The following is a 14,311-nucleotide window of genomic DNA, read 5'->3' on the forward strand; positions in this document are numbered from 1 at the left end:
AGAGACCGGAAGCCGCACGTGGGGGCGCGGGCGGCACGTGGCGCCCGGTGCTTCCCCCGCCCGGCATGGAGCGGCGGCGCGCGCCCGCCGCCAACCGCCGTTACCGGCAGCGCCGCTTCTGGGACGCGCTGTACCGGCAGGAGGGCGCCGAGCCCCGGGAGTGGCTGGGGGGGCTGTCCCGGTTCCTCCCGCAGCTGGAGGCCGAGTTGCGCCCCGGTGACCGCATCCTCGTTCTCGGTACGTGCCCGGTGACCGGAGGAGGGCGGGCGGGGCTCGGGGTCCCGCCGGTGGATTCGCTGGCACCGGCCGCGAGGGGGCGATGTGGCACGACACCGGGCCGGTACCGGGGGCAGCGCCCGTCCCGGCGGTGCGGGCAGGCGACGGGGTCGGTATAACCGCCCCGTAATCCCGCCTGCGGGCTGATCCGCCGCCGGCCCGGCAGGTCCGCCCGCGCCGCCCCCCGCCCGTGCCGGGCAGGCGGGATTAGGCGGGTGTAATCACCGATCCTGTTAGCGGATCAGCCGCCGCCAGCTGCGCTTAATAGCCCCCAAATCCGCCCCCCCCCCCCCCCCGGGAACCCCCCCCCCCCCGGGGAGCGGCTGGGTCCCAGCGGAGTGGCTCCCCCGGGGAGGGGAAGGGAAGGGAGGGGGCCTCTCCCGGTGCCCGTCGCACCGGGGGGCCCGTGTCCTGCTGGGGCTGGCCGGGCACCGGCCGGGCAGGGTGCTGGTCCCCTGGGACAGCTGTCCCTCCGCCCATCCGTCTGTCCAGCCCTCCCTCCCTCCGTCCCGGTTAAGCCCCCCCAGATGCTGCACACGCTGCCCTAATTTGCCCCGGCCCCTGTCCCACAGCAGGCTCTTGGGGGGCACGGCTGGGGGGAGGACTGCGGCCCCCCCTCCACCCCTTCCCTGCCTCCAGCATCCCCAGTCCCGGGGTGGGGGGATCCGGTGTGCGGGGGCTGCGCTCGCCCTGTGGTCTCGCAGGGCCAGGACCCCAAAGCACCCACCTTGCAGGAAGGGGGTAATGAAGAGCTAGCCCAGCACTCGCTAATTAGCAGCAAGGTGATGACCTGCTCCCTCTCTAGCTGCCCCAGCCCATCCGCACCCTTCCCTGGGCCCGAGGGAGCAGGGTTAGGGTGCAGGCAGCCCCCCCCAGGGGCACCCCGAGCCCCAGCTGAGCCGTGACCCACGCAGGCTGCGGCAACAGCGCCCTGAGCCACGACCTGCACGAGCTGGGCTACACCGACGTCACCAGCATCGACTTCTCTCCCGCCTGCATCGCGGCCATGCGCGCCCGCTACGCCTGCTGCCCCGGCCTGCGCTGGGCCGTCATGGACATCCGCGCCCTCGCCTTCCCCGATGCCACCTTCGACGTGGTGCTGGAGAAGGGCACCCTCGACGTGCTGATGGTGGAGGAGACTGACCCGTGGGATGTCTCGCCCCAGGCGACCGCTGCGATGCACCGGGTGCTGGCAGAGGTACGGGGTGGGGGGAGCTGGGTGGGGTGGCAGGGGGTGGACCCCATCCCTATTTGGGGTGGGTGAAGGTGCAGGACATCCCCTTGCCGCCCTGCTTCCCTGGGGATGTGCCAGCCCGTGCCTCTTTGCCCGCCCCCCCCCCGCCGGTGTTACCCTGCAAAGGAGCACCCAGGGGCACCCAGCACCTCTCCCGCTCCATTGCCTTCTCTCCAGGGGGGTGGATGGAGCAGAGTGTGTCCCCGGGGACCCTGGGTCCTGCTGGGGGACTGGGTGTCCTCCCCCTTTGTATTTGTACTCTAAATATGAAGGGGTGGCAGAAAAAATGGGCCCCGTCCTGGCACGGGTGGCTGTAGGGGCACCCAAGGGTGCCTGGAGGGACACACCGAGGTGGCCCTGCCCGCCCAGGGCAAGGTGACAACCGCGGGGCTGTGACAGGCTCTCACCCCCCCACACCCGCTCCAGCTTCGATCTCATTAGCCGGGGTCCCCATCATCCGGTCCGGGGTTGCCATGACAACCCCCGTCAGCATCGACAGGGCCGTGGCGTTGCCAAGGGGACAGGCGATGCCTCCGGGCCCCAGTTAATTGGCGGAGGCAGGGACCGGATTGAACCTTCCCCGGCACAGGGGTGCGGGTCCCAGCAGCTTCCCCTGCCCCAGGGGAATAACTGCGAGGGTAACTAATCGCTGCGCCCGCCCGGCACTCGTGGGTGTGGACGCAGTTGGGGTGCTGGGAAGGTGCTCGTGGCTACTGCCCCCACCCCTGTCCTTTCTTGCCCCCCTGAGCTTTGCCCCCCTGAGCCCGGGAGGGAGTGGGACCCCAGGCGCTGTGGGCAGCAGGGCTGTCCTCGCCATCGGGGCCCTGCCCTGCCAGCACTGCTGCCTGTCCTTGTCATTTGGCCAAATGGCGAGGATTTAGCTCTTTTTTTTCCTTTTTATTTTTTTTTCCCTTTTTAATCCCCTGCTCAATCCCTGCCCTCCCCCAGTATCGCTGGGCACCAGCCTCTGCCTGTGGCTGGTCCCTGCTGTCCTTGTCCCCGGGGGTTTTTGCGGGGCATTCCCACCCACTTACTGCTTTGCCAGTCCTTCCACGGGGGTCCGGCTGTGGCTGGCACCCCCCTTTTCAACCCTACCTCCTGTTCTCATGGAGGAGCCCCAGCCTTTCACAGCCTCTGTCCTGCCCTCCCTGGGGGGGATGTAAGGACCTGAAAATCCGCCCTGCCTGCGGGGATGCCCTGGGGACAGCCCTGTCCCGGTGATCTGGGGGCGATGGGTCGGTGCCAGAGCGGGGAGCAGCTGCCCTCGCCCCCCCGCGCCGGCCAGCGGATGGGAAGGTTTCCTGCGCCCGTCTCTAAGCAACGGCCGTCAGTGCTCTGTTCACGAGGGATGGGATGCCTCTCCCCTGGCTCCGGCCGGAGATCCCTGCCTGCCCCCAGCCCTGGGGACCCCCCTGTGCCTGCAAACTGGGAAGCCGTGGGGTCTTTCCAGGACAGATGCATCCGGTGCTTTGCAGGAGGAGTGCTGAGCTGGGTGCTGGGGTGGGGGGAGGGGATGCAGAGACCTGCCTTCCCCTTTTTTTTGGCCAAAACCACTAAGGTTTGGTTCAAAAGCCCCCACTGCAGTGGGGGGGACACACACACACACAGGCTGCCTGCTCCCCTCTCCATCCCTGCCCCAGCCGGCACTGAGCCATGGAGCTTCCCGGCAGGATTAAACCAGAGCTCGGGAAACCCCCCCTTGGCCCCCAGCCCTCTCCCCTGCTGCAGTGGCTCTCTGCCCTTGCTGGGGGGCGGGGGGGGGTGACTCTGGGGGTATCCCTGCCTGGGGTGGGATGCTGGCGGAGGGGGGGGGGCTGGCTGGGGGGCTGGCTGCCTGCCCGCCCGCCCTGGGCGCTGCGTTTGCATGCCGAGCACGCGAGCGTTGGCCGTAAAAGCCTTTTGACATTGGATAAAGCCAAGCAAGAAAATTGATGTTCTTTTCCATCCTGTTAGCGGGGGCTTAGTTCCAGCGGGGAGAAAATGGTGATTAAAAGGGTCGAGTCCTTTCCCATCAACCCCCCCCCCCACACCTCAGATGCTGGGTGGCACTGGGTGTCCCGGGGAGAGGTGCGTGGTATTGGGGTCCCATGCTGCTCTGGGGGGCCCTGTGCCCAGGAGGGTGAAGCTTTTCCCTGTGCCAGGGTTGGGTCTCTGTGCCGTCTGCTGTGGATGAGGGCAAAGAGTTTTGGGGTGCGGGGAGGAGTTGTGCATGGGGACCCCTGTTCCCCTTTGCCACTGGGTTGCGGGTGGTCTGGGGACATGTCAGAACCAGGGAAGGGACAAGGTTAGGATGGGAGATTTGGGGGTGCAATGGGAAAGGCTAGGGGCGATCTTTGGCAGGTGGTGATGGGGATTCCTGGGGATGGGGCCATCCTTGCCGGAGGGGGTGAACCTCACTGTGTGTGTCCCCCATCCTGGGGGTTCTGCCGCAGGTGAGCCGGGTGCTGCGCCCAGGGGGCTGCTTCATCTCCATCACCTTCGCCCAGCCCCACTTCCGCAAGCCCCACTATGCCCAGGAGGCCTTCGGCTGGTCCCTGCGCCACACCGCCTGCGGGGACGGGGACGCCAGTGCCTTCCACTACTTCCTCTACGTCATGCGCAAGGGGCAGCTCCTGGACCCCTCGGACCTGGCCCTGGGGCGCCGGCTGCACCAGCCCCCCCCACCCCCTGCCCCGCCACCGCCCACTGCCCCCCCAGACAATGATGAAGACTATCTCCTTGCCATCCAGCTGTGACGGGGGGGGGGGGGGGGGGCTTCCCTGGTCTCCCTGCCCACCCAGTAAAGCCTTAAGCTGCTCCACCCTCGTGGGTGGGGGACGGGGAACCAGTGCGTTTGCCCCCCCGGCTGCCCAGTGATGTGAGGAATAGCAGGAAGGGGGGGGTTGGCCTCTTCCCAGGGGCAATGGGATGCTCTGGGGAGCGGGAAATGCTGTGCCCCCCCCCCGGCCCTTCCCTCACATGGCTGGAGAGCAGCCAGGGCTCCAGGCTTTGCAGCCAGTAATGAAACCAAATCGGGTTTAATTCCACCCATCCATCTTGTGGGGAGCAGCTCCCTGCCCACCCACGCCCCCCGGCAGAGGCTGCGGGCAGGATGGGGCTGCTGGCACTGGGTGCAGGTGGTAGGATGGGGGGTCCCTGCTGCCCCTCGTCCTGCCACGGGACCCCCAGACCAGCTTCCTCGGCCATGGGGGTGCACAAGGGCACAGTGTCCTTGTCACCCCCAGCCAGGCAGAGGGGGGGGTCCGGGTTGGGACGTGGCAGTGCGGGGCTGGGGGCACTGCAGGGTGCATGTGCAGGCAGAGTGGCATGTCCGCCCCTGTCCCCCTCCATCCCCGCTCCTGGCTGCGGTGACAACCCCGGTGTGCCACACACGCCCGGCCTGTGTCTGCCCGTGCCTGGGGCCGACAGCGCGGTGACAGGCGTGCGCCGGGGCTGGTGACAGGCGTGCCACCGTGTGCCGGCAGGGCTGGCTCTGCGCGGGTGCTGGTGTGGCGGCTGCAGCGGGTGTTACCGGGGGTGTCCCCAGGGACTGTTTGGGCACCAAACCCCCTGGGGCGGGTGATGTCAGGGGGGCACAGAGAGGACCCCTTCTTGGAGGGACGGCGGTAACATACCGAAGAGGCGTGACCGCCGGGTGCTATTTCTGGCAAAAGGTGTATGTGGGTCAGCCGGTGGCTCCCCCCGCGCCAGGAGCTGGCGAAGGATTCTGGGGTCAGCCTCCCCCCCCCACGCCATGCCACCCCATCCCGCAGGCACCCTGAAAACCAGCTGGCGCCTGGGAGGGACAGAAAGGAGCAGGTGAACGCCGGCCTCGCCTCGGTACATGAATGTATTTTATTCATCGCATTTTGTTCACCAGTACAGTGAAAAATGGCATTTAAATTTACAATGGATCATTCGTAGAACATCATGACACAAGTATCTTTTTTTTCCTTTTTTTTTTGTGTTTTTTTTCTTGGTTTTGTTTTTTGTTTGGTTTTTTTTTTTGTTGTGGTTTTTTTTTTGCGTCGTTGTCTCCATAAATGCCACTCGTAGGTTATTGAAAAAGATGACGAGTTTCTCATGCACATCAGACCCCCCAAGAAGCTTCTTAAAAAATAAAATTAAATTAAAGTACAAAATTAAAAACAACGACTCAGGCCGGTCCCTGCCCTCCCCGCTCCCCCCCTCCCCGGCCCCACTACCCTCAAGTGAGGGGCAGCACCGGGACCCCCCCAGCACCCGCAGCTGGCCTGAAGGGCTTTGGCCCCGGCGCTGCTGGGAGGGGACTGCAGCGGCCAGTGGTGCTGCCAAACCCTCCGGCCGGTCCCGCTGCTGGCAGTGGGGGTCGGGCTGGGGGTCCCCGCTCCCCTCCCCACACCTTCGGCTTTCCTTGCGCTCCCTCCACCTTTCTCACCCTCCCCTTTATTTCCCCCCCCCTTCGGTTTTTTCTTCTTTTTTTGTCTTTTTTTTTCTTATGGAAAAAAATATGAACCATTTTTTGTTTGTTTGTTTGTTTGTTTTCCCGATGCGGTTACTTCAACATCTCAACGTCAGCAGATCGTTTTTAACAAAGATTCGGATATAAAAATACAAATATGAGGAGTTTCTGTTTAAAAAGAAGCGTGCCGGAGTGGTGGGGCTGACCCTCGGCCCCCGGACCGGGTGCCCGGGCCACCAAGCTCATGCAAAAAACGATGGAGCAAAAAATGTCTCTGGACAGCAGCGCTCCCCCCCCCCCGCTCGTGGGGCCGGATCCACCCCGGGATTCGGGGACACACACACACACACACCCCCCCCCGCCAAGGAGGATGGAGGGGGACGCGCCGCGGAGCGGGGGGCTGGACCCTCCCCGGGGAAGGGGGGGTCTTTGCCCAGGGTGGGGGGCTCGGCGGGTGTCCTCCCCCCCGGGGGAGGCGGAGGGGTAAAGTGCATGGCTCGGGGGGGTGGTGGTGGCCGCAGAGCCCCCCCTCCGGGCCCGGGGAGGGGGGGGCAGGGGCATGGCCTCCCCCTCCTGGTCGGCGGCCCAGCCAGCATGCAGGGCCGGGCGGGCTGGGGGCAGGGCACGGCCTGCGGGTCCTGGCGGCGGGTCCCGGCTTACACCCCCGGCGGCGACTTCTCCGTCATGCCCTTGAGCACCTCGTCTATCCGGTCATCCTCGATCACCACTGCGGGGACAGGCGGGGGGGGGACACGTTGGCGAGGGGACGCACGCCCAGGCTCTGGCCCCCCCACCCCCGGCCGCCCCAGGAGGGCTCCAGGTGTGCCCCCCCCAGATGCTGGGGAGCAGGGCGAAGGGGCGCAGGTGGGTGCAATGGGGGGGGGGGATCGCCCCCCCCGTCCGTCTTGGGTAGGGGCAGCATTCCCCCCCCGCAGCCAGCTGGCCGGCTCTGGATGAGTGGTTTGGGAAGGGGGGGGGGGGGGGCAGGAAAGACCAGGAAGGCCCCCCCCCCCTCTCTGCGGCAGGCGCTGATGAGAGCAACAGGACTGGAATGGGTAATGACCCAGCGGGGGGGGGGGCAATGCCAGCTCGGCGGGGGTGGCAGCCAGACCCCTGTCAGCATCACCCGCTGCGCAGGACACCCCCCCCAAACCATCGGCATCACCGCCGGGGGAGCCGGACAGCCCCTGTCAGCATAGCGGCTGCACGGACCCCCACCACCAGCAGCACCGTGGGGGGCTGGACAGCCCCCCATCAGCATCCCCCCCCAGAGTCCCCCCGTCAGCATGGCCCACTGAGCAGCCCCCCCCCCATCAGCATCACCACTGGGAGGCTAGACAGACCCCCATCAGCATCACCGTCGGGGGGCTACACAGACACCCCCCACACACATCAACATCACCAGCTGGGCAGATTCCCATCACCAGCAGCCTCAGGGGTGGTGGACAGGCAGCCCCCCCCCAATCACTACTGGGGTGCTCAGCAATCCCCCACCACCATCCTGGGGGTGGATTGGCCAGACTACCCCCCCCCCCATCACCAGCATCACCAGGGGAGCAGCCAGACCTCCCCCCCATCACCACCGAGGGGGAACTGCCCCCCCATCACCTCCGGGGGGGTCTGCTAGACCCAGCCACCACCGCCGCAAAGGGGGTCAGGTGGAGCAGGCAGCAGCTCATCCCCCCTCGGGGCTGGGGTGTATTTGTGCTGGGGGGGGCTCTGTTCCCCCCCTCCCTTTTGCCCCTGCGGCTCAAGGAGGGTGTTTGCCTATGGGGGTCCCCTAAGCAGCTGGGGTGGGGGCTGCAGGGAAGGCAGGGACCATTCTTGGGAGTCCCCAAGGCATTGGGGAGGATCGATGGTGACAGATTGGGGGCCGGGGGGGACAGGGGCATTTATTTGGGTCCTGATGGAAGCAGGGAAGCGGCTGACAGGGGTCTCTGCAGCAGGCAGTAAAGCACGCATGGGGGGGGCACACAGGTTCATGGAGTCCTGGGGGGACAGTAAACTGCGGGGGGGATGTTTGTTGATCAGCATCGCCGGCGGCTGCTGATAGGGGTCTCTGCGGCAGGCGGAAATGTGGAGGGAGAGAGGTTTCTGGGGCTGGGGGGGTTTATTTATAGGGATGAGGGGGGGCAGTCCAAGGGGATATGGGGGCAATCCCAGCGGTGATGAAGAGCAGTTCCGGGCGGGTCCCAGGGGCATTCGCGGCTGTGCCGGGGGGGCAGCCCCAGGGATGCTTGAGGATAGTCCCGGGGGCAGCCCCAGGGATGCTGCAGGGTAGTCCCGGGGGCAGCCCCAGGCTGCGGGGGGTGTGGGGCAGCTCTGGGGGGACAGCGCTGGTGTCTGGAGCTGGGGACGGGGCGGGGGGCCTGCGGTTCTAGGGCAGTGCCGGGTGCCAGTCGCAGAACTGGGGGTCCCAGGGATGGCAGTGGTCCCGACGGGGGCAATACCGGGGATGCTGTGGGGCAGTGCCGGGGGTGCCAGGGGATAGTGCCGGGGCTGCAAGGCAGAGCCGGGAGTCCCAGGGATGCTGTGGGGCGATGCCGATGGTGCCGGGGGGCAGTGCCAGGGATGCACCGGCCAGTGCCGGGGAGCCGGGGATGCAGGGGCAGAATCGAGGGTCCCGCGGATGATGTGGGGCGGCGCTGGGGATGCAAGGGCCAGTGCCGGGGATGCCGGGGAGCAGCGGCGGGGATGCTGCAGGGCAGATCCGGGGGTCCCGGGGCAGAGCCGGGGATGGAAAGGCAGACCCGGGGGTCCCGAGGATGCCGTGGGGCAGCGCTGGGGATGCAAGAGCCGGTGCCGGGGATGCCGGGGATGCCGCAGGGCAGATGCGGGGGTCCCGGGGATGCCGTGGGGCGGCGCCGGGGATGCCGTGGGGCTGAGGCGGGGGTCGGGGGGCAGAGGCGGGGGGTCGGGCGGTACCTCTCTTGGCGCGGCCGATCTGTCCCAGCTTGGGGGGCCGCTTGCCCTGGTTACCCCCGAAGAAGGCGTTGGTGTCCTGCAGGCGGCAGCTGAAGGGCAGCTCCCCCGCCTCGGGCTCGGCGCCGTAGCGGCCCACCTTGTCCTCGCCGTAGGGCAGCACCTGCGACATGGCGGGGCCGAGCGGGCCGAGCCGCGCCGCGCCGAGCCGGGAGCCGGTCTGCGGCGGCGGCGGCGGCGGCGGGGAGGAAACCCGGGCGGAAGGATGAAGTCATGCATCCGGGGGGAGCGGGGACCCCCCCGGCGGGGGGCGGCTCCGGAGCGCCGCGGCCCGGTACGGCCGGGACGGGGACGGGGACCCCTGCGGGTCCAACCCCACCCGGTTGGGACGGGGGGACCCCCGCTCCAGCCCCTGCCCCGTCCCCAGCACAGGCCGGTCCCCTCGGCACAGCTTTGCCGGGGTGGTCGCCCCAACTCGGGGGTGCCCCTAAACACGGGGCGCCCCTGCGGAGCGGGCAGCCCTTGGCACGACCAGGTACCCCCGTGTCAGACAGCCGAGGACCACCAGGCACAGCCGGGCCCTCCTCCAGCACACCGAGGTGATGCCAAACAGACCCACCAACACCCCACTCCAGTCCCCCAGACCACCCCCAGCCCCCCCAGCACAGCTCCCAGCCTCCTGCAGCCCAGCAGGCTCAAGCCCCCCGTGCCAGCTCCCACCCTGGGTCTCCCCAGGTTGCCCCCAGCCCTCCACTTGTGCCCCTTGCCCAACATCCACCCGGGCACCCCGTCCCACGGCCCCCCCTCCCAGTGTCAGGGTCCCACACTGGTCCTGCCCCAGCCCCTGATGGTCCCCTTGGCCCCCCCCATGCACACACGTGTGCATGCATATGTACACATGTGCCCATTTGCATATATTTGCAGGGCTGCGGCGGGCACGCGGGTGTGATTCTGCAGATGCCCATGAGCGTGGTCACATAGGAGCCATGCCCCAGGATGCCCTTGCCCTGTGGTTTGGCCCTTCCCTGGGGGGTCTCTGCAGACAAGGGGAAGGGGAGCCATCCCCCATGGAGACTTGCCATGTGTCAGCAAGGAGAGACCTATGACAGTGCCACCCCCAGAGCCCCGTTTGTGTCCCCTCTGCACACCCCTACCCCAGACCCACCCTAACCCATTCCTCCTGCATTTTTCCACTGCCAGGGCACTGATTGCACTAACTGGCATCGGTGGCCCTGAGCAGCCTCACCTGGGACCCCCCATCCCAGTCACCTGGGGTGGGGAGCTATTTAAGCTCAGGTTGGGGCTGCTGCTCCTTGTTTGAGGTGTGGGTATAGCCCTGGTCCCTGGATCTGGTGAGTGAGTGAGTGAGTGAGTGAGTGAATGGGTGGGTGGGTGTGTGATGATGATGATAATAATAATAATAATAATAATACAGGTAGGTTGGAGAGGGCCACCCTGTCATAGGGCAGCCCTGTTCCTGCTGCTGCCTCCCATCCAGGCCCCAGTGCTCGTGGGGGTGTGCTGGGTTGCAGCAAAGCCAGAGCCCTGCATGGCAGCAGCACTTGCCAGCCCCACGAGAATTTCCCTCTGGGTATCCCGAGGGAGCAAGAGTGGGGTTTTACAGATAGCCCCATGGTCCATCTCTCCATGCTAGCATCTCCATGGTCTGAGATCCTGTTGAAAGGTGCTGCAGAATGTCAGCCTGGCTGGTCCATGCAAGAAGACAGGTACTTCTATTTTGGGAAGGCTCAGCCATGACTTTCCCTTTGTGCTGGGCTCTGCAGAGCACTGGTCCCCGCTGTCCCCTCCCAGAGCAGAGACGGGGATGGACAGGGCAGCGGTGCCCGCTCTCCTGCCTTTGCTGGGGAACCAGCTTGAACTTTTTCATGTGACGGCTTCCGCTCCTGCAAAAAGCGCCTGGGAAAATAGGCGAGAGGCCCACGCTGAGATGTGGCCTGCTTTTCCCGTTGCTGAGCCCACGTGCTGCTGCCCGTGGGCAGGGACAGGCAGGCCGTGGCACGCGCAGGGCCGGGGGTGAGCGAGAAGAGGAGCAGATGGGCTGTGTGGGATGTGAGGGGGGCCGGTGCTGCGCTCCAGGAGGGTTTCCAGCCCAGCGGGCTCCTGCGGAGAGGCTTGAGAGGGGTCACCCTGGGAATGGCCCCGCTTATCCCACACCTGTATCTGTACACTGCTTTGCACCCAGAGGAGCTGCTTAGCTTGGCTATGGTTTGGGGGGAGCTCTGTGGGGCTGGCTGGGGTTTGGGGGTGTGGGAGAGACCCTCCACCCAGTCCAGGCAGGAGGAGGGACGGATTTGTGCTGGCATAGCTGGGCTGGAGGTGGGACAAGGCAGCACTGCGGCTCTGGGCACTGCATCTCCTTGGGACACCTCTAGTCTCTGGCTCCCCAAGGGTGCTGCTGGCCATGCATCCCTGGGGGGAGAGGTACCAGGGACCTGAACGTGGGTGGGTGGGCAGGGGAGTGCACGAGGGACCCCACTCTCATCCCCTGCCAGTGCATCCCTCCATGGTGAGCCGGACCACGTGCCCTCCTTCCCCTGGCTCTCATCCCACCTTCGTTATCTGCCTTTTAGCAGCCACGTAATCTCCTTTCTCGCTTCCTCTGCAGCCTTTTGTTGGACACAGGCAGCTCCAGTGGGAAGAAGGGGTGGTGGGAGCAGGAAGCAGGTGTCTCTTTCTGCCCTGGCTCCTTAAACCTGGGCTGCAGCCCCCAAGCTGGGACACCTTGCAGGTGATGCGAGGGCTGGGGGTCAGCTGCGACCCCCTGGGGTGGGTATGGAGCTGGACAGGGCACACACAGCTGGGCTCCCAGCTGCAGTGGGGCTGGCCATGGAGATGGTGCTGCAACTCCTGGCCGCAGGTGATGCTCTGGGAGCCCACTGGCACCTGCCGTGACCAAGCCCCACAGCTGGATGCTGCCCCTGACCCCTGCACTCTTGGTGGGGATTCAGGTGCCGGCTCTGGGTGCTTTGATGGAGGTGAGGGGTTTCCTGGCAGTGACCGGAGCTTCAAGTGGTTTTACGGTGGAGAAATGCCCTGTGCGTGTGCTGGTGGCTCATGGTGGGATGTGTCCTGCTCAGGCTCTGCAGGGACCCCCGGGCAGCGAGAGCTGGACCGGATGGGAGCATCTGGTGGTTCCCAAGGCCTGGCAGGGATGGGGTCGGTGGCCTGGCAGTCAGTGGCTTGATGGCACGGGGCTCAGAGGAGGCAGGAGGCATCAGCCACCAGACCCGGGGCTTTCTCTTGTGCAGGTTTGGGAGCTGTCGGCGCTGTCATCCGGGGCTGGGAGCACCGGGGCTGGCCCCACAGGGCTGGGGGCTGCAGAGGCGTGCCTGGAGGCCGGCCCTGGTGCCTCCATCTGTGCCGCTTTCAGCCCTGCCAAGAAACGTGAAATGGCACTTCTGCTCCACGGTGGTGGCAGCTGCGGCCTGGGGGGCCTCGCCGAGCACCAGCTCCCCGCTGCTGGCATCGTGGCTCTCTGAGCACCCGGCCCCAGTCTGGTGTGGGGGACCGGTACAGATCACCGGTAAGGTTGGGGATGTCTCCCCTTGGCTATTGCCACCAGCTGTTGGTAGCCAAGCGGCTCCTGGGAGGCAGAGCCCAGGTGGGGATGCAGCTGTGTGTGCTGCCTGTGCCGTGGTCGGGCAGCTCCTTTGCACGGGTGTTTTGGGGGAGTGGAGACACGCACCCGGGCTGGGCGCAGGCAGTGCTGATGGCCATGTATGCTGATGGCCATGTGTGCCGATGGCTGTGGTGGCCCTCCTCACCATAGTGAGGAGATGTTAGGGGACAAGGGACAGGCATCCTGCTCGGCAGCTGTGCTGCGGGTGAGCCCAGGGCAAGCATGGGACAGTGGCCGGTTCGTCGCCCTGTCCTGTCCCCGCAGCCAGTGATGTGGGAAGACGAGGCCAAAAAGCCCTCCCTGGAGAGAAGGAACCTTTCCCGGGGAGGAAGGGCTCCAGCCTTCACAGGAGAGCTGGGGCCAGCCAGCAGGTTGTCACTAGTGAGATGAGTTTGTCTCAGCACACAGCCTGGCTTTTGGAAGAGGGTGCTCCCGGGGGGATTCCAATTGTGAGTTGGGGCACGTGGAAGGGGGATGGCACTGTCCCCATCCCTCACACGAGTTCCCCAGCGCACAGCCACGGTCCCAGCGATGCCGTGGCTGCATCTGAGCAGACAGAGCACCTCCAGCATGCTGCATGGGGCAGGGGCTTCACAGAGGGTCCTTTGCCCAGACCTGAGGGGGGGGGAGCAGGAGGGTGGGAGAGGCTGACCCCGTGGGGGGGTGAACAGCCCTGCTGGGGTGCGTGGCTCCATCCTCGTCTGTCACCACATCTCCGGTCACCATGACAACAGATGGGGAGGCAGGCCGGAGTGGGCTGCCAGGGCCATGGGTTGGCACCCACAGGGACCCAGCGGGGTGGGGGGAGCAGCTGGCAGGATGCCTGGGTCCCTCTTGGGCCCTGTGTGCTGGGGAGAGAGGCTGGGCAGGGCTCAGCCCGGGCACTGTGAGCTCCCTGCTGTCCTCCCCCAAACCAAAAATCCCTGGCAGAGAGGGATGGACACACACACACACACACACACACGGGCAGTGGGTTCATTGAGGGGGGTGCAGGCGCTGCGGCACGGCCGGGCAGCCTCTGTGCCGGGTGGTTTGGCATGGTGAGGCTTTGGCTGGCGGTGAGCTGAGCGGTTGAGTCACGCTGCTGCCCAGAGCAGTGCCAGGCAGGGCTGCTCAGCAGGGTCTGTGTCCAGGCCGGTGGCCTCCGTCCCCTGTCCTGGGCACCCTCAGCACCCGTGGGGACAGAGGGGACAGGTGGCTGCAGGTCCCTGTCTAGCTGTCCCCATCCCTGGCTGGCTGCCAGGCCCCAGGGAATGAGGCGAGCAGTCTTGGGGAGCACGAGCACCCGCCACCCTCCCCGACCCACGCGCCCACTCGCGCCAGCAGCTCTTGGCACACGGGGAGTGTGTTCCTGGCAGCCCAGCCTTCTCCCATCTGGTATTTATCGCCTTCCCGAAATTCCTCCTGCTGCGGGGAGGATGCCCGGTTCTGGGGGGGACCCAGGCCCCACTGCTCACTCTGCAGCATGGCAGTCACCATGCTGGCACAGGGAAGAGGTCGGGCTGAGGCACTGGAGGGGTATGGAGGAAGGGACCCTCCCCCCCCTCACCTCCCCCCAAATGCATGTGGGCCCCAGGTTTCACTGGGTGCTCTGGGGCATCGTGGCTGGCCACAGGCCCTGGGGGCAATGCCACAGGGCCACCTTCACCCCAAGCAAGCTCCCAGTCCCAAACTGGTGGCAATGGGGGCTGTTGCCCCAGGGAGGGGGCACATCACCCCCACCCCAATGCTGCTGTCTGGCTGCCAGAGCCCTTCCAGTGCTGCCCCCCACCCCAAATGCTGGGTGCCCCGAAGCCGCAGGAGTCAGGAGAGCCTGTGG

At 66.4% G+C, this 14,311-nt stretch overlaps 2 protein-coding genes across 2 annotated transcripts; one reads left to right on the forward strand and one right to left on the reverse strand.

The window, feature by feature from the left end:
- The first annotated feature begins 32 nt into the window (after positions 1-32).
- Positions 33-5,638, forward strand: EEF1AKMT4 (EEF1A lysine methyltransferase 4). Its single transcript, XM_054834881.1, has 3 exons — positions 33-237; positions 1,191-1,474; positions 3,943-5,638. The coding sequence occupies exons 1-3, from the start codon at positions 66-68 to the stop codon at positions 4,243-4,245; spliced, it is 759 nt and encodes a 252-aa protein (XP_054690856.1). The 5' UTR covers positions 33-65; the 3' UTR covers positions 4,246-5,638.
- CAMK2N2 (calcium/calmodulin dependent protein kinase II inhibitor 2) lies at positions 5,339-9,118 on the reverse strand. Its single transcript, XM_054834882.1, has 2 exons — positions 8,856-9,118; positions 5,339-6,657 (listed from the first exon to the last, which is right to left on the reverse strand). Exons 1-2 carry the CDS (start codon positions 9,022-9,024, stop codon positions 6,587-6,589), a joined length of 240 nt encoding a protein of 79 aa, XP_054690857.1. The 5' UTR covers positions 9,025-9,118; the 3' UTR covers positions 5,339-6,586.
- Positions 9,119-14,311: the final 5,193 nt, after the last annotated feature.

Source organism: Grus americana, chromosome 9, assembly GCF_028858705.1.
Source record: "Grus americana isolate bGruAme1 chromosome 9, bGruAme1.mat, whole genome shotgun sequence".
Lineage (NCBI taxonomy): Eukaryota > Metazoa > Chordata > Aves > Gruiformes > Gruidae > Grus > Grus americana.